Source organism: Perca fluviatilis, chromosome 3, assembly GCF_010015445.1.
Source record: "Perca fluviatilis chromosome 3, GENO_Pfluv_1.0, whole genome shotgun sequence".
Taxonomy (NCBI): Eukaryota; Metazoa; Chordata; class Actinopteri; order Perciformes; family Percidae; genus Perca; species Perca fluviatilis.
Window position 1 is genome coordinate 17534496 of NC_053114.1, and position 24471 is coordinate 17558966.

Here is a 24471-nt window from a genome sequence, read left to right on the forward strand (position 1 = left end):
TTAGGTAGGCTACCAGAGCTTATTTATGTTAAAGAGATAATAATTAAGTCCATGAAGCCTGTAGCTGTTAATATAGCCTAATAGTCTTCACAGGCTATTGTTTAACCTTTGTGCACTTCTTTATTTTTGCTCTTTGATTAATTTAGAGTTGTCTAGCTTGTTTGGTCATACAACTTGAAACAAAAGCTGCAAATTTAATTTCTTTTTTTTAAAGGCTGTTTCTTTTTTTTTAGCCTACTTAGCCTTTAGCCTATATTTAGGCTACCGTGAATTACTATGTTAGAAAACGTCACTGTCTGTGTTTACTGACGGCTCCGAGCTCTCCGCCCATACAACGTCACACGCCTTTAACTCGGGTATTATCGAAAAATCCCATGTCCCTCATTCATCACTTCGTCCTTCCTTAATAGTCGGAATTCCGTTTTTTTTCCCGACAGCACTTTAAGGCATCATTAGACGTCTAGCGGCACGAACAAACAATCCTGCGGAACAAACAAAGTAAACAAATATGAAAGGTCCCGGAAATGTTATAACAGCGACTTTAGCAACGTTTACTCTTCTACTTTGCCTGTGTTCAGTCAGAGGTAAGTCCTTTTTTGTAACCACCGACATCAATCTGTATAATCGCTTTCATACAGAACTCCTGTTGCCTGTTTATGTTGTTGACTTGTCTCATAGGTTTCTACTTCTAACACCAGACTTCATTTATTTTTTTTCCATATAATCCACAAGAGGACTTTGGCACAGATTTTAGCCACCTAGTCTTATTTTCCATGCCATGTTTCCTGTTTCCCATTACTATAGTTCACCCTTCAGTTCAGAGAACCTTTTACTTTTAGGCTAGGCTACTGACTCATGAAGATCCAGTCTGGTTTTCTCTAGTGTGTGTCAAGGTCTCTTGGTGATGGGGAAACTGGGGCCTATAATGAATGATAAAAAGGGAGATGTGCAACCGGTTGGTCCTGTCTCTTAAACTACTGGAGTTGCTATGTATGCCAAATGTATTTTATTTTTAGTTTAAACAAAATATTTACAATAGTTTCTTATTTAGCCTATGATCATTTCCCATCACCAAACTACACATGACTTGAGGTTAGTCATTAATATGCAGTTTTTCCTAAAAGCACTCAATACGTTGCCTAACTTAAGTTCCATCCCAACATGCCATCTTATTATTTTCATGGAGTAGGCTAAAATAAATGTGAGACTACTCTGTTATTACATGTGAGGCTTATTTCACACACTGATTCTATTTTAAGAGGCAGGTTTATAAAATAGATGTTACTTGCAGTAGTGAAATGTAATGATGTACATCACCAGGGGGGCTTCCAGCAACCAAGGTAATTAACACCATACAAATTCTCCTATATGTGCTCCATCTCTATATGTGGAGCCAATGTGAACCAGCTGTCCTCTCGCCTAACTTTAGTTTAACCTGGAAATTCAGTGGCAACCAGGATCACCTAAAGTTGTTTTTTACTGTCTTTACTGTATGTGGCTGTCGTTCTTCTGCTGCCATGATGTTTGTGTACATTCAGGGCCTATTTTGCTTTGCTCATTACCCACCTGTCAGTCAGGTGTGCTGGGTGTCCTGAGCCACGTGTGAGCGGCTGCACTGTAACGTTGTGTAACTGCTCATTCCGGAAAGAGCTGCATGCATCTTTGCAACCTGGCTAATCCTGCAAGGTCTTAATACCGCACGTGCTGTAGACACATTCTGTCGGCAGCATAAAAACGTTTTATTTGTTGACACCTTTTAGATTTTTCCATTGAAATCAATAGGTTGCCAAATATTATTTTCAGTATCTACTGTATGCAATGGGAAACACTAACTGTTCTCACGGTTTGTTGTCATGCTCATAAAGACAACATTCCTCAAATATATGGCTGAAAAAGACATTCCAATATTTATTCATAGGGCACTTTTTTTAAGATTTTGTTTACACATTAAACTCCATTGTAACCATTTTTATTTACCACATAAAACTTATTTATAACTCTTTTTTGCTGGATAAATTGTTCCCTCTGGTATATATATAAATAGTCAGATTTGTTCTCAGGAAATTGAAAACACGTCAATTGTGTAGTAAACAGTTCTGTTTATTTTAACCATATCATCCATATGATATTTCTATGCCACATTGTTGAGGCTGCAGTCTGCAGCATTTACACATGTCCTACAAGTTTTTTTTAACTCACAGACGCCAAAGAAAATTACAACCAAGTCCAGTAGTTCCACCTGGTGTTGCTCAGAGCTTGAATGTTGACTCTGACGTGGCATCTAGTGACTCAAAAAATAAAAGGTTTTGTAATTTTGACAGCTCCAGTCCAGTGTGACTCATAAATCTGTGTGCTGCCGCTCCCACTAGAGGTCAATACCATAATTTTCCTAATCCAGCCAGGATCTGTGACTCAGCACTTTGGGCATCACAGCCAAAGCTGCAGCTCCACTGTTGTTACAGACGCTCAGGCCAGACAATAAAAAGGAAACACAGAAGTTCCCTCTTTCTCCCCTCCCAGTACAGGGACAACTGCATCCCAAAGTCGTCATGTTATTTTACCATTATCACTTTGATATTGAAGGTTTAGTAGGTACCTTAATAAAAAAACAACAACCTGAAACTGTCACTAAATCCTGACAGTAGCACATAAAACAGATAATCTGTAAAAAAAAAAAAAAAAAGAGCCCCCAATGGGATCTGCACGTTTCCAGTGTCAATGACTGCTCGGCAACTGCGGTCAAACTGTAAAACTAGGCAGTGCTGATCAGGCTCAATATTCTGTTACTACATTGCCTATTTCTTTCCTCAAATGTTTTCAGATCATATTTTAATGTACTGTTTAGCTGTAAAATGAAAAATGTTTGTGACAAAGTCAAGCCAAAACCAAGCACCGCTCAGCTCTGATTGGCTGTTTTCCTTATGGCAGGAGCACCAGGAGGAGGCAGAGGAATGTGATTTTTTTTTTTTTTTTTTTTTTCACAGATTATCTGATTTATATAGTACTGTCAGAATATAGTGACAGTTTGTGCAAATATGACAAGTTATGTTTTTATAAAAGTTACCAACTGTAGCTTAAAAGGGGCACTCAACCAATTTTACACATCATTGTACCAGATGTTGCAAACATTTTGGTTTCATATAATTCCAAGCCCGCTATAGCCTCGGAAAGACAGTTATTTCGGCCTAAAAGATTTGGGGCTTTTGAGAAAACATTTGGAACCCCTTTGTTTCACCTCAATCTTCTTAAAATAACATACTGAATTAATTCATTTTACCAGAATGACTTTTGACAACCTCCAGAGAATGAGTGGCAGCTTGTTCAGTTCAGCTATGGCTTAAACCTGTGGTTTGAAAGAACAACAGCGATAGCATAACAAGGTCAGGAGGTGTTGTAGCAGCTCTTCACTGTTTAGTTTATTGTAGCTACTGGCAGTGGAGAAGTAGGTGTCTTTAGTATCCATAGTAACATGTTAAATATACCACCATTGTACACACAAAACCTATTGTATGGGTCAAATGTGAATAGCATTGGTAGTAGGTGTGTTAAAGTCTTGTCGGATGGATTTTTAATAGTGGTGGATGTGATTTTATAACTTCAACTCCCTGTTTTTTTTTTTTTTTGCCATTTACTCAGGTGACTACTGTGAGGTGAATGTTTGCCGTAATGGAGGAACGTGTGTGACAGGGATAGGAGACGATCCATTCATCTGCATTTGTGCGGATGGCTTTGGTGGAGACACCTGCAACCTGACAGAGATAGGTACGGAAAAGTGGAACCTTTTTGCAGGAAAAGCATGGTTAATCACACACTTTAAACTAATCTCTTTACTTCTTCCTTCTCTCAGGACCCTGCAGTCCTAACCCCTGTCAGAACGATGGGGCGTGTGAGATCATCACTCCAACCAGAAGAGGAGACGTTTTCAACGAGTACATCTGCAAGTGCCAGCCAGGCTTCGAGGGAGTGCATTGCCAGATCAGTAAGCTACTTCCGGATGTGATTCACGAGTCTGAGCTGCTTCTCTTGCCCTGTGCACACATCTACCTAACATTAATATGTTGTAGTGGAAGTTTCTTTTGCAGCAGGAGTAAAGTTTTACAAGTTTAGTAAAGTGAAACAAATAAGACAGTCGAAGACTGAACCAAGTTAGGTTTTTGTATTTTATTAAAAATATATTTGCAAATATAGGAAGAACATAAATTTCACAAAAGACAGCAGCCCAATGTGGAAAAGTTTCTTCAATGAGTGAACAGGAACACTGAGCTTAAATACATCTTCAGAGTGACCGCACACACGCACTTGGCTTATCATGACTCTGCATTTCTCACAGGCAATCTGATATACATGAAGACAATCTAAAAACACAGGAGACATCTCGGAGCCATTTCGCCTCCTCCTTCCTGTATGACTTTCACCCCCCCAGTTACATCTCAACTGGCATGGGACAAATAGAGATAGTTTTAGGGTGACCTTAAGAGCCCCTATCTGTTCAGACAAACAGTGCTCACATTATGTTCCAGACTTTGTGATTCTCACTTAGTTAGAATCAGAATCTACATGTGGAAATGAGATAAACTCCCTTTCAGCATTGTGTGAGAAACTTAAAGAGAAATAAGACAAAAATATAGAGAATCATGCTTAAATGTAAATTTGCCATTACACTCCACTATTTTGATTACAATCTAATCACAATGAACAAATTACTTTTATAAGAATATATTGCAAATAGCGTCTTCCATGTTCTATTGTCAGAGGTTCTTCCACTAGCACTTAACAAATCGTAGGAGACAAGTCTTTACCACTGTCTCGTGTGTGTGTTTGTGTGTGTGTGTGTGTGTGTGTGTGTGTGTGTGTGTGTGTGTGTGTGTGTGTGTGTGTGTGTGTGTGTGTGTGTGTGTGTGTGTGTGTGTGTGTGTGAAGTCCCTTTCTCGGCTGTTCCGAGCCTCTGTAAGAAAGGAGCATTTAAACACACTGCTTTTCTAAGTCTGATCTATGTCACCATTGATTCAAAAATATTGCTACATTAGGGTTAGTCAATTAAACAAGGTTCATACAGATAGTTATAGTGGACAAAGTAAGTACTGATTCCAAACTGTAAACATTTTCTGTTACCAGCAATATTCCATTAAAATATTACCTAAGTAAGAAAAGTATCATAAAAATATGTACTTAAGGTACAAAAAAGCAACAATATAGATTTTTGAAAACTGGAAACGATCAAAGCTGTTTTCTGTCAATCAACTAATTGATTTAAGCAACTAATCATTTCAGCTGGACTTGTAGGCCTATATATTTGTCGGGCAGTTTGATGACAATAAAACATTATATTTCATAAACATATGTTTTGTGTACAAAAATCCTAATTCTTCTTAACCCAAATATGTCAGATTACAATAGTATCTGTAAGCATTTGACAAAGCTTTGCTACTAAGTCTTTTGTCTTTGAAATCCAAATTAGTTATTCCTAAAAATGACATAATTTGTCTTTGAAATCAAAAATCAACTGTTGTCCAACAGGCAGTGTAATAGAAATGGCACAGTAGTCTCCACTTTCAGCAGATTTCTCTGTAAGTGTGAACACATGAGGTTTTTCCATCTTGTCACAGCATCAGCGAAGATATGTGCAGTCAGCTCAGCAGTTCCATGAAAGGGCCTCATTCAGCAGGTACTGCGGTCATTCTCTTTGGCTAATTAGTAAAAAGACCACTCCAGGTCTCTTAGCATGCAGACGCCTTCCCTTCAGGTTCAACACTGCATCTGTGTGTGCTTAAGCTTGACCAAATCAGATCAGAAGAATTTGAGACTATTGAATTCCATCATATCCTCTTAATATAATGACTTGGTATTATTGCTGAAGTTTGGGTTTATCAGTGGAAGAATGACTTGAAGGAATGAGAAAAGGAAGGATTATTTTCTTCAAGCGTGAATGTGATTATCAAAATCCTCTGGAGTAAAAGAAGTGTTTGAAACAACTATAGGCTTTGTGTGAATGACTGCTGTAAGCACAACTCACAGGAATGAAAAAGATGAATAGAGATAGAGAAGAGAATTATAGTCTGAATTAAAGTAACTCTCAGGACTTCAATTCATGCTATTACTGAAGAGGCATGTTTCTCTCCCTCCCAAAGCCCACAGCCTGACCACCAATTGTAGTCTTTCTGCAGTCTGGTCGTCTACTCCCAAACATTTTCTAAATTGGTTCAGTCAAACGGCTGGACTCGTGTTGGAATGGGGTGGAATCTGTCCCATATATTATGTACAGTAAATGCACAGACATACATTTATAGTTTAAACTAGTAGTACAATAGTATTTCAGAGGTTAACAAGTCAAAGTTACTTTGTCAGATGGCAATAGTTGCATTTCATTGGCAAGTAACACTAGAAACAATGGACAAATGACATGCAGGGCATGAATGTCATGCCAACAGTATTGCCAAAACATGTGAAGAATAATCCCAGATCAAATCCGTGAGGCTATTTCACGACCCTTCTCTCGGTAGGATCACCTGTTTTCAGTGTTATTAGCTGTGTTGTGCCAGTGTTGTCACAGCCATACAGGCATGTGTTGTGACCAATCCTCTTAGTGTTAACGGGAACAAGAATTAAACTGACCCATGTGGCATCACGTCAACCTGTCATCTGCTTTAGGCCTATAGTCTGGTAGAGTTTATAAGGGTTAGTAGGAGACTTGAAATAAGGCTGGACAAAAGTTACATTTAATTTATCATTTTATAGTGGAATCTTATTTTGTAGTGTGTAGCGAGTGTTAAAGAATTAGATCTTGATTCCTAATCATCAGATAAATACCCCGTTTACACGTACGTGGTTATTTTGAAAAATTGAGACCTTTCCCTTCGTTTGTGCCCTTCGTTTACACGCAAATGGAGAATTAGCCTCTGAAAACGATTCTTTGTAAAAACTCCGGCCAGAGTGGAGATTTTGGAAAACTTTGTTTGCACGTAAACTGAGAAAAACGGAGGTTTCATCTTTGTTCAAAAGAGAAAGAGGAAGTGATTCGTTGCTGTTGTTGCTATTTTCGGGATTCTGATTGGCTAACGTGGGCTTGAGCTTCTCGTTACACTGCCACCTACAGTTTTGGCGTGCTCTTGACGGCATATATACACATGTAAACGAACACTTTTCTGGACAGGTGTGCACTTTGTTATTTTTGAAAACGGAGAGGCTGAAATGTCCGTTTATGAAAATAGCCGGGCACGTGTAAACGTAGCCTCGGACGTTTTCTTCTGTATCAAAAGTAATCCAGGTGATTGTTGTCTGTACAATATGAAAAGGAACTGCTAGAAGCCAAAGCAGCGGGACTTTTCATGGTACAGATAAGCCAGAATGTAAACAAAAAGGCTAAAAACACAGAGGGCTTAAGTTAAATACTCAGACATTCAGCGGAGGATAAATTCAGTGCATTGGTGACATTCAGTACAGCATAAAGCTAACTGATGTTCCACAGGTAGAATATTTACCTCATGATCAGATATTGAAGCAAGGCTCTGGAAAATGAGGGGCTGAAGTTAGGTTAGGGGCGATCTCGAAGGTGCATGCTTATGTTTTACTGTGTTTAGCCGTGGGTTTGAAGTGAATCCACTTGGAGCAAGCAACAGGGTGTGGAGCTGCACTCAGACCTGTTCTGACTGTCTCACTGCATATGTTAGGGAAACATCGTACAAAATACATTAAGATGCAAGAGCAACTGTTTTTGACCAGACCATAATGTATGTATACAAAGACCATCATTACCAAGGGATCTTAATACAAGTCTTCCAGTAACACAACACTGCTGGTTTTCTCTCTCGTCATCAGCTGGTTATCTGCAGTCACCTGTCGTCCCCCAGAGACTTAGCTGCATACAGAAAAAAGTATTATATTGTTTGGCCGAACGTCTGAATAGTGTTTGAATTATCATTTCTCTCAACATTTGGTTTAGATAGGGGTCCTAATACTGTAGCTTCCCTAATGATGTGCAAAGGACTTTATTTCTGTTACATTGATGGTTAGGAAAAGAAAGGAAAAATTGTGTATATGATGTGATTATATATATTTTGTACATTTTTCAATAAAACATTGATCACAAAAAACATTTGGTTTAGCATCCCCTTGTGAAAATGTTTGGGTCCTTTTGTTAAGATGAATGTAAAGAGTAAAATGTGCTGTGTGTACTGCTCTAGATAAACCTTGTAGACATGCTGTGCAAGCATTCCACCCTGTGGCGATTGGTGAGCATTACATGTGCAGCGTTCAAAGGGGGATACTAGGAAGTAGTCTGGCTCAACAGATGTACATTACTGGGATAAAGCCTGATGCGCCAGATGTCCCTCCCCTTCCGCTATCTCCGCTATCTATTTTTGCAAGGGCACCATTGCTGCATCCGGGACTTAGTGCCGCCCAGGACGGTTGTGATTGGTTTAAAGAAATCCAAACAAGCCAGAGTGTTTATTTCCTCTATCCCAGAATAGATACACTGTGTAGCCAGACCATACCTGTAGTCCAGCGCTGACACAGCGCTGTGAAGAAGAAGAAGAAGGCAGTGCGAGCATGTACAAGAAGTGACCACAGACTTGCTTTGTTGCCCTGGCTACTGTGGCGGAAAGCAAGGCTTTTATCTGTTAAACAGAATCTAAAGTAAATAGAGAAAAGACTGGGAAACCTCACATATGACATTTATTGACTAATTTCACTATCAGCTGAAATACGAACTGTATTCCAAAAAGCCCAGTTTATACTTTCTCCATTTGTGGATATTGGAGCTGTTATTATTATTCCATACACAGTTAGTTTGTGGGCTAACTGATGGTGACACGACATGTAAATTCCCTACTAAAATCTCCTGTGTCTGGTCACATTCATTGTGCTATGACACAAAATAGAATTATCAACCGTGACCTTTAACCCCTAACCTGCTGTGCCCGTTAAACTGGTTGCCACGACTGTCTTCTCAGTGTTGCCCTCGGGGGCATTTCTTTCATCGTGTTCGATTTAAGAGAACGTAATTGTATCATCTGTATGTTGGAGACACAGTGAGGCTATTGTAGCCCTCCACCTGCCTCAACCTCCCTCTGCTTTTTGTGGGCAGGTGTGCACCACGTCTCGAACAATCATCTTTTTTGTGATTCCTGACTAAAGTTAGTTTAAGGAGTTAAAAAAAAAATGCAACAAGTTGTTGTCTTTTTTTCAGACGTGAACGACTGTGCCAACCAGCCCTGTAAGAATGGAGGGATATGTCGAGATCTTGATGGAGACTACACCTGCCAGTGCCCTTCACCGAATGTTGGAAAGCAGTGCCAGCTGCGTACGTTCACCAACTACCATGTCATTTAATTTCACACACTTTTCTCAGATATGTGTAGCCTAATGTCACTTGATTTTCCTAAAAAAAACTTTTTTCAAAAAATGTAAAAGGAAATCAAGGACTGTGTTTATGGAATTGGCCAAATGAATGTGTGTATTAAATGTAATAATTACCATTGTAAAGAGTGGCATACTATCCTGAACAAGTAATTTAGTTTACACAAGCATGAGTAAAAGTAAAAAATATCTTCTTTCTTTTTGTGTTCTTTTAAGTGGAAAGCTTGGAAAATACACCATATTTTTTAAGCACCACAGTTACACTTTCAATGGACAATCGGCAAAAAAGTTGCACTGTAATTAATGTGATTTAAACTGTGTAGTAAATGTAATTACTCTCTTCCACCCTTGATAATATATGTCCCAGGTTGCATTTCTCTGCTGGGTATGGAGGGAGGAGCAATTGTGGAGTCCCAGATTTCAGCTTCCTCTGTGCACTATGGCATTCTGGGTCTTCAGCGCTGGGGCCCGGACTTGGCTCGACTCAACAACCAAGGCATCGTCAATGCCTGGACGTCAGCCGCTCATGACAAGAACCCCTGGATCGAGGTGAGAGAAGTGAACACTTTAAAATCATGAGGCTGATGAATGAGAGCTGTGAAGCTGACTAACACTTGTTAACTTGTTGACAACAGATTAATATGCAGAAGAAGATGCGTCTGACGGGCATCATCACTCAGGGTGCAAGTCGCATGGGCACGTCTGAGTACGTCAAGGCCTTCAAGGTGGCGAGCAGCTTTGATGGAAACGCTTATACCACTTACAGAGTGGATGGCCAACGGAGGGACAAGGTAAGAGCACTTTCCTTGTTATAAATACATGTTACTTACCATGTTTTCCAGCAGAAAGCTTCTCTTTCTTCAGCTTACTTACGATACTTGCCTTATGGCCTGTGTCTGTGTGTCTGTGTGCTGCAGGTTTTCGTGGGCAACACAGATAACGACAGCACAAAGACCAACCTTTTTGACCCTCCTATCGTGGCCCAGTACATCCGCATCATCCCTGTGGTTTGCCGCAGGGCCTGCACACTGCGCATGGAACTGGTGGGCTGTGAACTTAATGGTAAACACACAGAAAACATCCGGTTACAATTATATTAATAACCTGCACAGCAAACTTGGCATGGTGGATAGAAAAACTAATTTGATGTCAATGAAAAAGGACAGATGGCCTACAGTAAGTTCAAGTTAAGGCAACTTATAGTAGCCTCTGAGAACGTTCCATTTTGAACAAAGGATTTAGAAAAAGACATGTATAGTTCCCTGTCTCTTTCCTTCTGTCTCTTGTTTTACTGTGTTGATTTCTTCTTGCTGTGGTTACACTGACAAGTATAATGACAGTCAAAGAGTTTATTTCAACTACATAACAGGGCCTCCATGCATTAGTGGTTAGATAGAAAATGTATAGTATAAACAGTATTCTGTGGGTGGACCTCACTGTGCAACAATAAAAAAGCAGCAATTCCAAGCACACACAGAGATAGAAACCATCTACATCATTTTGTCCTTTGTCTTATTTAAACAAAACGGCTAAGACATTTACAGAGAAACATGGTGAATGTTTACACACTGCATACGTAGCTTTATACACTTTATTGCATGCATTCTTCTGTGCGCCTCTTTGTTTTCCTTCCTCTTGGTCATTTGTGGGTGTAAAAATGATTTTAATCGATCCCATTCATCCGAAAATTTCAAATTTTCTTCAAATGGAAGGAAAGATGAAGTTAATTTCTTTGGGTGTGTTCTTTCTTTTTTCCTTTCCTCTTTTTTCTTTCTGTCGCTTTGGTTACCTCTCCCTCCGTCTCTCCGTCTGCTTTTGATTCACAGTTTATTCAAACACGGCAGGTTGCTCAGAGCCTCTGGGAATGAAGTCTCGCCTCGTCTCAGATGGGCAGCTTTCAGCCTCCAGCTCGTTCCGCACATGGGGTATTGATACCTTCACGTGGCACCCTCAGTTTGCCCGACTGGATAAGCAGGGAAAAACAAACGCCTGGTCCCCTGCACACAATAACCGCTCAGAGTGGATCCAGGTGAGGGGGAAACCTACGCGGTAAAATGTCATTAAAAAAAAAAAGCCAGCAGATGTTGCAGAGTATGACTGTTCTCTTTGTTCTTTCACCAGGTCGACCTAGAGAAGACAAAGCGCCTCACAGGCATCATCACTCAGGGGGCCAAGGACTTTGGGGTGGTGCAGTTTGTGTCACTGTTTAAAGTTGCTTACAGTAACGATGGAGAGTCATGGAGTATGGTGAAGGAGGATAACACCAGCAATGATAAGGTCAGATATACTGTATTTAGATCCCTAAAATGTATTTCCCTAATACAGTTTAATACTGTATATGTATGTCTTTGTAAATTAGTCTCATTTCAATGCAGAACTTTTTAAAAAGGCTTTTAGTGTTAAATAATTTAAAACCTCTTTTCTAAAGTGTTTTTTAATAAACCAGAGTCCTTAAAGGTCCAGTGTGTAACGTGTTTAGTTGTTCATTAACAAAATCTGTGTTGCCCGTTCACAAACTTGTCCTTTTTCATGAATATTTACCACCAACATCAATTCCAAGTATTCCTTTTGGCTTGAAATTTTACATTTGCATTCGCATGAACTGGGGTAGACGCTACATATTAATGCGCCATCTTGAAATACGTTAGCCAGTAAGGGACATACAGGACATACTGCTCCGCCTTTCGCGTTTTTTGCTGTCACATGATAAACTCACAGGTGCTGCTAATGCTGCTAAGGGGTATCGTAGCTTCCCGGCCCCGGCAAGTTTGAAGAAGGAAAAATGGAGGACCACACGTATTCAAAATCCAAATTTCAGGAACAGGAGTCTTCTTCTTCGCCCAGAAAAAGAAAAAGGATATTGAAAAGAGCAAGCTTTTTGAAGCGTGAAGGCTACCATAGCTGTAATACGAACTTTGAACTGCATGGCGCGAGAGATTTGATTGCGATATATGGTCTCGATGCTAGATATTCCTACACATTGGACCTTTAAAAAGCAATACAGTTTGTAAAAAGAAGTCTAAAATATCAGCTTCCCTTTCTGTTCTCTCTTTCCCTTCATGATGAGATTAATTTGATGTCTCTTGCTGGAGGAATGGAACACTAGCCCTCTTTCTCTGAGAGAACTAGGACAGTTTTAGCCACAATGGCTGGACCCAGATGATCCAATAAAACTGTAAAACAAGCTTTGATGTTTTTACTGAACACAGAGCTCTAGTAGGCTCATGACATAATGATGCTGCCCCAGGGGCTTTGTCTGAAAGCTCTGAACGTCTGGGTGGGACTGTTAGGCTCTGGGTCAGAAGGCTGTCAGAGGGCAGCACAGCTCAGTTTGATTAACAACCCCCGATGACAACTGGTCAATAAGACATTTGGTGGATGTTTTTACCACGTGTACATCTCCTCCCTCCTTATCGCCTGTTTCTTCTTACAACAGAATTGTTGCTCTCAGGAAAATTGAACATGCTCTATATACAATAACTTCTTCTCAATTAATAATTATTTTTACTTTAACCGTAACATTTATTTGCAGCTTTTCCAAGGCAACATTGACAACAACACCCACAGGAAGAATCTATTCGAGCCTCCGTTCTACGCCCGATACATCCGAGTCGTCCCCTGGGAGTGGCACGAGCGCATCACTCTACGCATGGAGCTGCTGGGCTGCGATGATTAGAAACTCATCAGTCACTAATCTAACAGTGCTCCATCTTAATCCGGTCGCTCCATTTCCTTAAACCCCGGCAGAGAAATGGATCTGGGACAGAGTCATCGGTTCTGTACCCCTATTTGTTTCTCTGGATAAAGATTCTGTTGGTTGCTGGGACTGTAACACTCGTAGCACTTTCTGACGAATGACCTTTTTATGTTTTTGTTAATAACATTGTTTGACATTGCTCACGGAGAATCTTCTATGAAGTATCAATTATTTTAATGTTAGTACCTTTGGATATAAACTAAATTTGCATAGATTTGCTCTTAGTCCTTATTATTAGCTCCCTCTAAGAATCAACATTTTTTTCAGGTTCCCTTGATAATAGTGTCCTTCACCTATTCCAGTTGAACTCCAAGCTAAGTTTTCAACTTTTCTGTCCTTCCTTTGCAGTCCCACACCAGTTAACAACCCATATCTTTTAGTTTTAGCAGTGTGCAGAGGACAGATGACCAACATCCTCCCCAGCATACTCGCCGTATCTCACCATAGCAAGCTGCTTAGTTTAGTTACTCGAGCACAAACTATAACGACGCAGGGCCTGTGCAATATGGAGTATATTTTGGCATTTCCAACTATCCTGGGAGAGATAACATTTTCCGAGAGTAGAACATTTACAACCTTCCAGTTTGAACTGCAGCACACTGATCTGTCAATCAAATGACGGACTGACAAACTGTAGGGCTTTTTCATGTGAAGTCATTCATGTTTTTTTACACATTTTATCCGCTTATTCCGCTTTCTTACAAATAATATCATTCTAATTTAATCCTTTTTACAACACATGAAATATGTAGAAATATGTGTAGAAAATATTGTTTTACATTCTTTTTTTATTATTATTAATTGTTGGTCTTGAACTGAAATTGTTTATTAAATGTTAAAATAAATCTTTGTGTGTGTTTCTTTTCAATCAAGCGACTCAAAACATGCTGTAGTATGAGCTGATTAAACAAATGGCACCAGTTATATAACAGTTTATTTCCCACTGCTGGCTATAAGAGTCCCATTTGTTTAGACAATGTCCATGCCAGAGTGGGTGTTGGTGGCTGATTTCTGCATGAACAGACAGGTCAGTGAGGACACATAGAGGGGACACAAAGGGAGCAGCATGAAGGAGAAGATACTAGCCATTTTAGGAGGCATCTCTGCATTGTTCAGATGTTGATATCATCCAAAAAGTACTCCTCCTTTTGTAACATATCACTGCCCAAAGCTAACATGTAAGGACGATACAGTAGCACTTTGTATTTGACTTGCTGCTCTCAGATAAAATAGAATTAAACTCAGAAGAACCTGCTGTCAGTTGCATTCTGCTTTCTTGCGTAAAGCACAAACTCTCCCTGTCACACTAAGATGTTGGGAGTTGTCTCCATGCTGGACTACCAGGCTTTGGCCTGCTGTTTACAAGAGTAATTACACCCTGTTAGATAGTCATCTCCCTGCTAAGCTCACAGTCCTGGTATGTTTGGCCCCTGGCAACAGCTTTCATCTCTATGAAATGATTGCGGTGGAGGACGGAGCATCTCTAACACATCTGTCCTCACTGTGTACCTCTATGCTTACTGTATGTGTGTGTGTGTGTGTGTGTGTGTGTGTGTGTGTGTGTGTGTGTGTGTGTGTGTGTGTGTGTGTGTGTTTTATTACACATAAACATAGCAGGGTTTCCTATAAAAGATCACAGTGCTTCCAGGGGGAAATAACACAGCTACCAGCTGGAGTGATGTGGGAAACCTCTGCAACAAATAACTGCTTTCAGAGAGTTTAGGAGGGATGTAAAGTTTTCTCCCAAGATATTCCTCCACAAACAGCTGTACAACATGAGCCTATTTCTTATAGTTGGTCCTACTGCAATTAATAAACTAGTGACTCTGTAACTTGTGTTTGTGGGAGCAGGACCACAACAACTCATCTGTTCTTTAAGGCAGTAATTGACCCAGTGCACTTAAACTGTATTGCAGTATAAAATGTTTTTAAATTACCTTTGATCAAATCATATTTATACTTGTACTATAAAGCGGTCAAAACTGTCTCCTTAAAAACACAAAGGTTTGGTAGCATAAATAATATTGTGTTGAGTTTGAGATTTAAATGGATAGAGGTTTTTTGCAGTAAATTAATTTGAATATTTGGGAGTTTTGCAGACAAGGATGAGAAACTGCAAACAAGAACATAGAAAGAAAATCTAATATTACAAATCTATACTAGACTGTTAAATATTTTTTTAAAAAAAGCATTTTTTCCTCTCATTCCTAACATAGTTCTACTTTAACTACTTGAATGTACAATACTGATTAATTAAATTGGGGACCTCGCCATAACTGACAGACAGACAGACAGACAGGCGCGCACGCGCACGCACACACACACACACACACACACGCGCACGCACACACACACACACACACACACACAGGTAAGTTCCCAGTGCATCAGCTGATAGCGGCAGAGCAGCACCACAGCCGTGCTACTCTTTTAGTGAAAAGTTAGGATACACTACTGAGTTGTACCTGTTTTATCATCGACAAAAAGTGGAGGAGACTAAACCTATTATTGATGGTTTTTGTTCTTTGACCAGAAACCCTCCTTTTGGAGAAAGTGATTTATTCGCAGCAGACTTCTGACTTCTGCTCCTCGGCGTCACAGCTTTTCTCTCCTCGAGGATTTATACCACGCAGGCACAGTATCAAGGTGTTTCACGGTAAGTGAAGAAAATAAATATCAACAAAATGACGTCAAATATGACGTGGAGCTCTTTACAACAAAAATCACTCACTAGTCAAATGAGCTTCTGACTTTTTAAAAAAAAATGTGTTAGTCCTTTAGTTTTTGCACTTTGACTTTTATTTTTATTTTTATTATCACCTGGCGTCTGTTGCTGTTCCTAAATTGTCAAAATTGCCATAGGTGTTGTTCTTATCAAATGTCGAGTATACCAGAGATAGCCAACACATTATGCTCTTAATCGACATTGTTGTAGCCTACCTGCAATGTAGGAAAAACTGAAACTACAATGCAAGTCATCAACATTTACATCTTTTGAATCGGTAATTTTAAGCTGCAGTTTTGTGGTGTCAAAATGCAGAAGCATTATTTTCATTAACTTATAAAGTGCAGAAAAGTTATCGAAGTGGCAAAATTACATTTTCATATAAAATAGACAGATCTCACTAACATGGTATCATGCTGCCCTCTACTGGCACTGTCCTGTCACAACATCCGATGGTAAAAATACAGCAGGGTGTATGTTAATTGAAAATTCTTGCAAAAATAACGTAGTCATACAAAAATAATTATTCCACTGTGCTTTTAGGGACTACTCCAATCACATTTCTCTCTGCGGGCTTTGGGGATTGCACAGAGGGCATTAAGGATCCGGATTTGTCCTCACAGCCAGGATGATGATCTGTTGCCTCCAAACTCTGCTGTTGTTGGGGGCTCAGCTGGTTTTGTCAATCCCAAACAGCTTCTTCTACCATGACTTCCTCAATGGAAATGGCAACAAAGAAAGTATGCACACGATCAATAAAATATATGTTTATGTAAATAGCTGCAATATGTGTTCTTCTAGTCCATATTTTCAAGCTCCAGATGTAAAGTCAATATTTCCTGCAGTTCATTTCAGTGGCGTAAAGCTCCATGTGGACTCTGCTCAGCCATCAGTGTTTGCAGTCACAGGGGGTAATGCCACCATGCCATGCAGTTTTTGGTATGAGCCTGAGTTGAGCTCGCCAAGGGACATACGGGTCAAGTGGTCCTGGCTCCCGACTGCTGCTGGGGGACAGGAGACAGACGTGCTGGTGGCTATCGGCTCCCGCAGTCGAACTTTTGGGGACTTCAGGTTGTTGAAATGATACATAATTATAATAATCAGGATTACTCTTTTCTGTTTTTTCATGGCTGTATGAGCTTGTGTGTCCTTTAACTCCCAGTATGTCTGTTGGCCAGGGGTCGTGTGCAGCTCAGACGGGATTTCCCAGGAGATGCTGCACTTGTGATGACTAAACTCCTGTTGAATGATGCAGGCCGTTACCACTGCGAGGTGGTGGACGGACTGGAGGACAAGAGCACTTCAGTTTATCTGGAGTTACAAGGTACAATACACTGAAACCATGAGCTCCATTATCAGAGGCAAGCGGAGTCAAAACATTTCACATAGCCTTCTTGTTGATTTTAGTTGTAAGTTGTAAGTATTAGTTGTACTGAATGTGTTGATAGTAAAAGGCCTTTTTCACAGCAGACATTTTGACTTGTCATAGACAAAAGCACATACTGTAGGCTCTGTTCTATTCAAGTGTCCATTGAATAACCTTTTAAGCCCATATACTTTGTGCAATAGCGTCTAACTTATTCCTCCACCCAGGTGTGGTGTTCCCCTACCAGCACCCTCGTGGTCATTACCATCTCAGCTTCCTGGGAGCCCAGCAGGCCTGTGAGGAGCAGGGCTCGATCCTGGCCACCTTCACACAGCTCTTCCAGTCCTGGAAGGAGGGCCTGAACTGGTGCAATGCAGGCTGGCTGGCTGACGGGACAGTCCAGTACCCCATCACCCAGCCCAGAGTGCCCTGCGGGGGGCATGGCCTCGCCCCGGGTGTCCGGAGCTACGGCAGACGACACCTTCACCTTCATCGCTACGATGTCTTCTGCTTCTCCTCTTCACTCCGAGGTGAGGTGGTGTGAGACCAACAATGGCAGGTTCACAATCTGTAGAAAAGGCCTTCTTCACTGCAGAGTTTGACTTGTCATCAAAGGAAACACACAGGTGTGACAAATACCATTAACAATGGCTCTGTTCACGTGTCCCAGTAAGCCATGACAGTGTGACAGTGAGCCTGCATGCACATACATGCGCATAGTTGTATAATCCAAAGCAAAATTCCTCATATGTGTCCTCATACCTGGCAAATAAAGCTGATTCTGAATACCAGGACCCTGAAACTGAAGCAGCTGAATGGAATTTAGCAGCCATTAATGCCATTATTTACACCTGTGCTTGTCCTACTGTGGCATGTCAAAATGTCCTCTGTGAAAATGAGCCATGCCACGCCATGCTCAAGTACCACACTGGAAACTATATTTGCCCAGAAGCACTTCTTTATGCTCTCTGACGCCTCTCATTAGAAGGCGCTGTCACTGTTAAAGGTCCCATGACATGGTGCTCTTTGGATGCTTTTCTATAGACCTTAGTGGTCCCCTAATACTGTATCTGAAGTCTCTTTCACAAAATTCAGCCTTGGCGCAGAATTACAGCCACTAGAGCCAGTTCCACAATGAGCTGTACTTAGTATGTGCCGTTTCTGGGGGTGTGGCCTTGACCAACTACCACTTTGCTTGTTTGAAAGCCATGATGTCTATCTCTTTCTCATGGGTGGGCCAAATTCTCTGGGCAGGCAAAGCAGAGAAAGGGGAGGTAACCTTGCTCCTTATGACCTCATAAGGAGCAAGATTCCAGATCGGCCCATCTGAGCTTTCATTTTCTCAAAGGCAGAGCAGGATACCCAGGGCTCGGTTTACACCTATCACCATTTCTAGCTACTGGGGGACCATAGGCAGGCTGGGGGAACGCATATTAATGTTAAAAAACCTCATAAAGTGACATTTTCATGCCATGGGACCTTTAATAGTGTGCAGCAGCCAACATGAAGTCTGCATTGATCTTAGCTCAACAGCTCAACAATGAATTATGAGCTTACATAGGCCTTAAGACATCTAACACAAAGAAATGTAATTAGTAATTCATAGTCTAATCACTGGAAACTTTCTTAAATGCTATAAACATCACAAGGGCATTGAGTTAACTGTTAGACACATCGACTACAATTCAAGATTTGAACCTTCAAAGCTCATCTCTAAAAGATTACTTTTGCTGTATGTCACTAGTTTGCCCCAGCTTTCATCCTTATTGTTTTCAAGCAAAGGTTTCCCACCTTACAAGCTAAATAAGCCAGCATCCCATATTTCTGACTTGAATATTTTCTTTATGTGCATGAGTTAAAAGTAAATTAACATAATAAGAGTTTACACAAGTCTCTGGGACAAACTCTAGTCAAATGGGTGTCTGTTGTCAAATGTTGGAGGTCTGAAACACAGAAATGTTTAAAGAACCTTATCCAGCCTGCAGAAGTTAAATGTAACACTGAATGTGTTTTCTTCAAAAGGGAAAGTCTACTATCTTAAGCCCTCTCACAAGATGAACCTGACTGAGGCTCAGCAGGCGTGTCGGGAGGACGGAGCAGAGGTCGCCAAGGTGGGACAGCTCTACGCCGCCTGGAAACTCACAGGGCTGGACAGCTGTGACGCTGGCTGGCTGGCTGATGGAAGTGTTCGGTATCCCATCACAAGGCCACGAAGAAACTGTGGCCCCTCGGAGCCCGGGGTGCGCAGCTTTGGCTTCCCACCTCCCCAGCACAAGCATGGAGTCTACTGCTACAAGGCAGGTGATGAATGAATGAATGTAGATCCCCCTCTTCTCTGGGGTCAGAAATGTAAAGTTGGCACGGGTTTCTTGAAAATATGTTTCTTTATGAGCAAGCTGCTTCATTAGTACTGTGTGAACCAATAGAGATCTGAGGGGTCCTGAGATGATTAACAGAAGAGGAAAGCAGCCAAAAAAGTGTTTACACTGACAAAATGATATTTACTTTTTCAGGCATTCCTCTATTTTTTTCTTGTGATGTACTGGATCATTTTATATACTCATGCCTCTACTTTTGCCTCTAAACTTTTCAGGTAACATGGAGAAAAAACTCTTTTTCACTCAGTCTTTGTTTAAACGGGTTAGAGTGTGTTGATGGGTCACGGGTAGATATGGCTTACAAGTAACAAGTGAAAAAGGTTGGGAACCACTGGTGTAAAACCTTAGTTTAGTTTTATCTACATCCCACTGTAATTTTTCTGTGATTTTCTATTTTTGTACATGTGAGCAAAGCCTTTACTTTACTATGATGTCTCAGTTAATGCTATCAAGCATTAATAATATTAAAGCTATTCAAATTATTCTATTCGCCGATGAAGGCCAAGACATGTGATTCAGAAAAAGTTGGACATTGAGTTAAGATTTGCTTCTCAGTTCTACTGTATAACCATGTAACTCAGCTGATTTTCACATCACTTAATTTTTACATCATTGGAATTAAATTATTTTAATAACAAATTTTTGTATAACAAATGCTTTTCCTAACCATTAAAATTGTACAGAAGATTCCTGTCTGTCTCTCCACACAGTAATTGAACGTCCACATACACACAACTTGTAGGAGCTTTATTTGCATATATAACCATTAATAATATATTTCAGGCTTGACAAAACATCAGCTGTTTGTTTTTTTTACATTTGAAAAACACTAGCCCAAGTATTAGTACTGTCCAGCTGTGAGACTCCCGCTGCATCTGTCTTGAGATAGGCTGAGCTGTCTTCACTGCATAAATAATAGATTTTTCATTATTAACCATACAGTGCAACTCTCTATCTTAGTGTCAGAAGTATAGGTCTTAACGCAGTGTGTCACCTATTTGAAGGTTTAAAGAAATACAAACAAGCCCAAGCATTCTTTCCCCAATCCCAAAATAGATAGGCTATGTAGCCAGACCATACTGGCAAGACCGCATAGAGATAGGTCTGGCTAGAGCTAGGTCTGGCAATGGAAGACCATAACTACTATAAAACATGATGGCCGGTTTCATACAGATTAGTGCTCCATGAAAGGAAATACAGCATACACTGTGATTGTAGGTACTGGTATACTGAGTCAAGGAAAAGCAGCTGTTAAAGAAATAATATTCAAAATATCCTGAGTTGTCTATCCTTTTTATTCTCTTCTTTCTTGTTGAAACTTCTGACATCCTGACATATAATTTAAACAAACCAGAGGACTGCTTCACAAAGGCGATTTGCGAGCACTGTTTACAAGCTAATCTCAAATGGTAGCAGCATCATGTTTTACAAATGATTGTTGCTAGCAAATAGCAGGTGCATTTGAGTGCTATTCGTTTTTTGCGTGCTAATGTATGGGTCACAAGTATGACATTTGTTTTGATTATTAAAAAACTCCAAAATGAATGTGAGAGGAAATGTATATCATGTGGCAAATTGCTGCTTTCATGTTGTAAATTTAGTGAAACAGGATGGATCATCTCAGAGTATTAACAACACTTCACCAGACCTTGTAACAATCAAGTTTTTCACCTCCACCGAAGATGCAGTGAGCTAACACAAAGATACTATCGATTATTCCTAATCAAACAGCTTCAAAGAGAAATCTCTTGATTTTCATCCTGACCTCTGCCTTTTTCTGAGGGGACAACTTTTTAAACATTTTCGCAAGGCTCATGAAGTAGTACTCATCACATTCTTGTGGTTTTTCACTGTTTGTCTGTACAGTTGGATGATATTTATTCTTCGTCATCCACACAGTGTCACATTCAACGATGGGAGTGACTAGCTGGCTGCTGCTGCTCACTCCTTGGCTGTTTTGGTCGTCTGAATCTGTGATGACGGACGGTTACGTCTTTGCGTTCCTGTGGGGACAACACAAACAATTTGTGAGATAAGACAGCGTCCAAAGCTTGCTTAAACTGAAACTTTTCTGGAGTTTTGTCCGTCCACATTTAAATTTGCAATAAAAATGGCTCTTTGTAGATGTTTGCAAAGCAGTTATTTATTCATGTACCAAGTATTGTACAATAAGAGGGAGTTTTTCTCCAGATATCTTTGAAATGGTGCCTGATGATTCACATACAGGATATTGTTCTATTGATTACACCCAATCACATGCAACTTATGATTCCGAAAAAGAAGTTACATCCTCCAAAGATGCTGCAGCCTGCAGCCTGCAGACATCGTCACAAGATCACAATCACAAAATGTGACATTCTTGTGCACAAGTTACAGCCGGTTGTAGAGTCAGCAGGCGTAACAAGCAACCGTTTAACAGGCGCAAGGAGCACTATGAAGAAAAAAAGGAGGAGCAAGTCCCTGAAGGTGCAGCTACTTTTTCTTTGTATGACACAATATTACATGCAACATGATAAACTTAAATGTTAAGACACATGTTTAGGAGACAATGCACATGTGACATGACAAAAAGCAATACAATATAGCATGCTTACCATATCATCATATAACTACTTAATAGTTAGCTCAATTAAAAAAACAAAGCGTGTTGCCTGCACTTGTTATGAGGGAAATGCAGCTCATTTAAAATGTGAGTTAATTACTGGTGTAGGGAATTTTGGGAATAAATGGAAGGCCCAGAGGCCAGAAAAATCTGACTCCAATAATCTCTCTAAATTCTAATTCCCCCGCATATTCGTTGATGACCTATATAACCAGAATACCATAAATGAAGTGTGGAGACGACAGAATAAAGTCAAGTACTTTTACTGAACAGTATTTTAAGCATTACAAAACGCATGCGGGTTCACAATGAGACTAAATTTCCCTAGCATCCAGACAAAAAGTACGGAGCTCAGTCCATGAAGCCTCCCAGTTTGTGAGCCCCCTCTAACACCGTCCCTATCTATTTATCTCCTCTTGGGGTGCTGACTGCTGACTCTCCATTGCCAGGCAAAAGTGTGTGTGTGTGTGTGTGTGTCTTGCAAACATCAGCTGGTTCCACTTCCTCTTCTTGCTCTTCATGACCTTTTCACCACACACATACATCAACCTAACGGCTATTTCCTATTATCTCGGTCTGGTACAAAAAACAGTCTCTGACACACATTCATCTCTCTTATCAATAATAAACTATAATTTAAGTTTTAAGCTAAACCATCCTGTGCAACTGAGTCATTCTTCCATGTACAAAGGAAGCAAGTGTGCTCCCTCTGGAAATTGTAACCATCTTTCTCATAGTATGCACACAACTCCACAATGAGCACAAATGATCTCTTTAGCAATAAAAGAGCACTTCTATAAAATTAAAATATCTCTACTCTGGAAACAGGAATGTGATGTGAATGTGTGCATAAGGACAAGAGGATCTAGCTACTACTTAAACTATGATCATTTAACACAGCTAATGTAAAGACAGATGAACACAGTAATGCACGGATGGGTTTTATATTTGCATCTTCAGTCTTCATTGAGTTTGAATCTGATTTTAATAGGATTTTGGCCCTTTAGATTCTGCCGAATAGCTTCTTAACGGCTATTAGTCAACATGCCTGCTTCTCTGTTGAAATGTTTCTAACGTGAAAATGCTTAACTAAAGTTAAAGGTATTTCTTTGGATCTCCCTAATGACGGTTCAGTGCTTTTAGAGTAAAGTCAACTCTAAAAAATACACATTAATATGATTAGCGTAAATGTTTGCCAGCTGGCTAACGTTACCTGCAAGATAACAGGAACATCAGAGGAAGACATTGTACTACTATATTTACCTGACAGAGAACGCTGCAGATTCAGAATGTAATCACAAAATATCACAATGAAAATGTGGAGTAATCAGACAGTCGCCTCATGACTCATGGCAGTGTGCTACCCACCCGGCCCGTTAGGAGAGCTATCAGCACGTGTGTGTGTGTGTGTGTGTGTGTGTGTGTGTGTGTGTGCATGCACGCAGAGAGAGAGAGAGAGAGAGAGAGAGAGAGAGAGAGAGAGAGAGAGAGACGTTTCATATGATCGTTAACGAATTTAACACTTCAGCAGAGGTGTTCATTTCCATACAGGTTCAGTGGCTTGACGGTTAACGGTGAAGTATGGATTTGATTCGCGGTGGTATTTTGGCGACGGTAATGTTATTAGTGTTGTAAAGTTAGCAGTAGACTTAATTAACCCGGGGTGAGTCTGATGAAAACTGATGTGTCTGCCCGGTTCAGCTCTGAGGACACTGGACATTTTTGTTGGTCTGAGGTGTATGTCACATTTTAGCTGCCAAATCTCCGCTGCTCTCTGTCTCTGGTCCTCAGTGTGAGAGGGGGAGTGGCCAGTGGCTAGAGCAGCAAAAGCCAATGTGTGCTTCTTTTACCTCTATATAATTAACGATATCTTTTGCATTTCTAATCCAAACAATGTCAAACTTGGCACTACACTTTCTCGTGCATGTAGCAAGACACCTGTCACGTTTGAAATCCATCGGACTAACGGTTCGAGAGATATGCGCATAACACACAGACAGACAGATGTTCCTGCAATTTTAGATAGATAAAGAGTTCATCATTGTCGTTTGTTACTGTATTTGCTTACCTTTAGCTGTGGATCACTGTTCATCTTGCCACAGAAAAGAACTTCTACCAAGTGTTTTTTTCATAGACAGTAAAAACAAATTCAGTTTTCTCTTTTTCTTCTTCTATCTCCTCCTCCTCCTCCTATTCTTTTTCTGATTCATTGGCGGTTGGCAAGCCAGTGTACAGGTGCATTACTGTCGCCTACTGGACATGACAGGAATTCATACGTTTGAAGCA

General features: G+C 40.3%; 2 protein-coding genes across 4 annotated transcripts; both read left to right on the forward strand.

Moving 5' to 3' along the window:
- Positions 1–331: 331 nt before the first annotated feature.
- Positions 332–13925, forward strand: LOC120556258 (EGF-like repeat and discoidin I-like domain-containing protein 3). 2 transcript variants are annotated; one of them, XM_039795726.1, is made up of 10 exons: positions 332–584; positions 3637–3762; positions 3848–3979; positions 9188–9301; positions 9725–9906; positions 9993–10148; positions 10275–10419; positions 11202–11386; positions 11479–11634; positions 12890–13925. In XM_039795726.1, exons 1-10 carry the CDS (start codon positions 509–511, stop codon positions 13031–13033), a joined length of 1416 nt encoding a protein of 471 aa, XP_039651660.1. In that variant the 5' UTR covers positions 332–508; the 3' UTR covers positions 13034–13925. The 2 variants fall into 2 exon arrangements, with proteins under 2 accessions (XP_039651660.1, XP_039651659.1); XM_039795725.1 differs by having other exon boundaries at positions 334–584; positions 11184–11386; positions 12890–13924.
- A 1569-nt stretch (positions 13926–15494) lies between these two features.
- Positions 15495–21706, forward strand: LOC120556259 (hyaluronan and proteoglycan link protein 3-like). 2 transcript variants are annotated; one of them, XM_039795728.1, is made up of 7 exons: positions 15495–15770; positions 16383–16579; positions 16685–16910; positions 17018–17163; positions 17433–17735; positions 19228–19502; positions 21483–21706. In XM_039795728.1, exons 2-7 carry the CDS (start codon positions 16468–16470, stop codon positions 21504–21506), a joined length of 1086 nt encoding a protein of 361 aa, XP_039651662.1. In that variant the 5' UTR covers positions 15495–15770; positions 16383–16467; the 3' UTR covers positions 21507–21706. The 2 variants fall into 2 exon arrangements, with proteins under 2 accessions (XP_039651662.1, XP_039651661.1); XM_039795727.1 differs by lacking the exon at positions 21483–21706 and adding an exon at positions 19799–20270.
- Positions 21707–24471: the final 2765 nt, after the last annotated feature.

Bases quoted from the DNA above. Each gene is read 5' to 3' on its own strand.
- LOC120556258 (XM_039795725.1), top strand. From the start codon at position 509: ATGAAAGGTCCCGGAAATGTTATAACAGCGACTTTAGCAACGTTTACT. The intron at 9,907-9,992 runs GTGAGAGAAGTG...TGTTGACAACAG, and splicing joins ACAAGAACCCCTGGATCGAG to ATTAATATGCAGAAGAAGAT. The intron at 10,420-11,183 runs GTAAACACACAG...TTTGATTCACAG, and splicing joins GGTGGGCTGTGAACTTAATG to TTTATTCAAACACGGCAGGT.
- LOC120556259 (XM_039795727.1), top strand. From the start codon at position 16,468: ATGATGATCTGTTGCCTCCAAACTCTGCTGTTGTTGGGGGCTCAGCTG. The intron at 17,736-19,227 runs GTGAGGTGGTGT...TTTCTTCAAAAG, and splicing joins CTTCTCCTCTTCACTCCGAG to GGAAAGTCTACTATCTTAAG. The intron at 19,503-19,798 runs GCAGGTGATGAA...TAAACTTTTCAG, and splicing joins ATGGAGTCTACTGCTACAAG to GTAACATGGAGAAAAAACTC.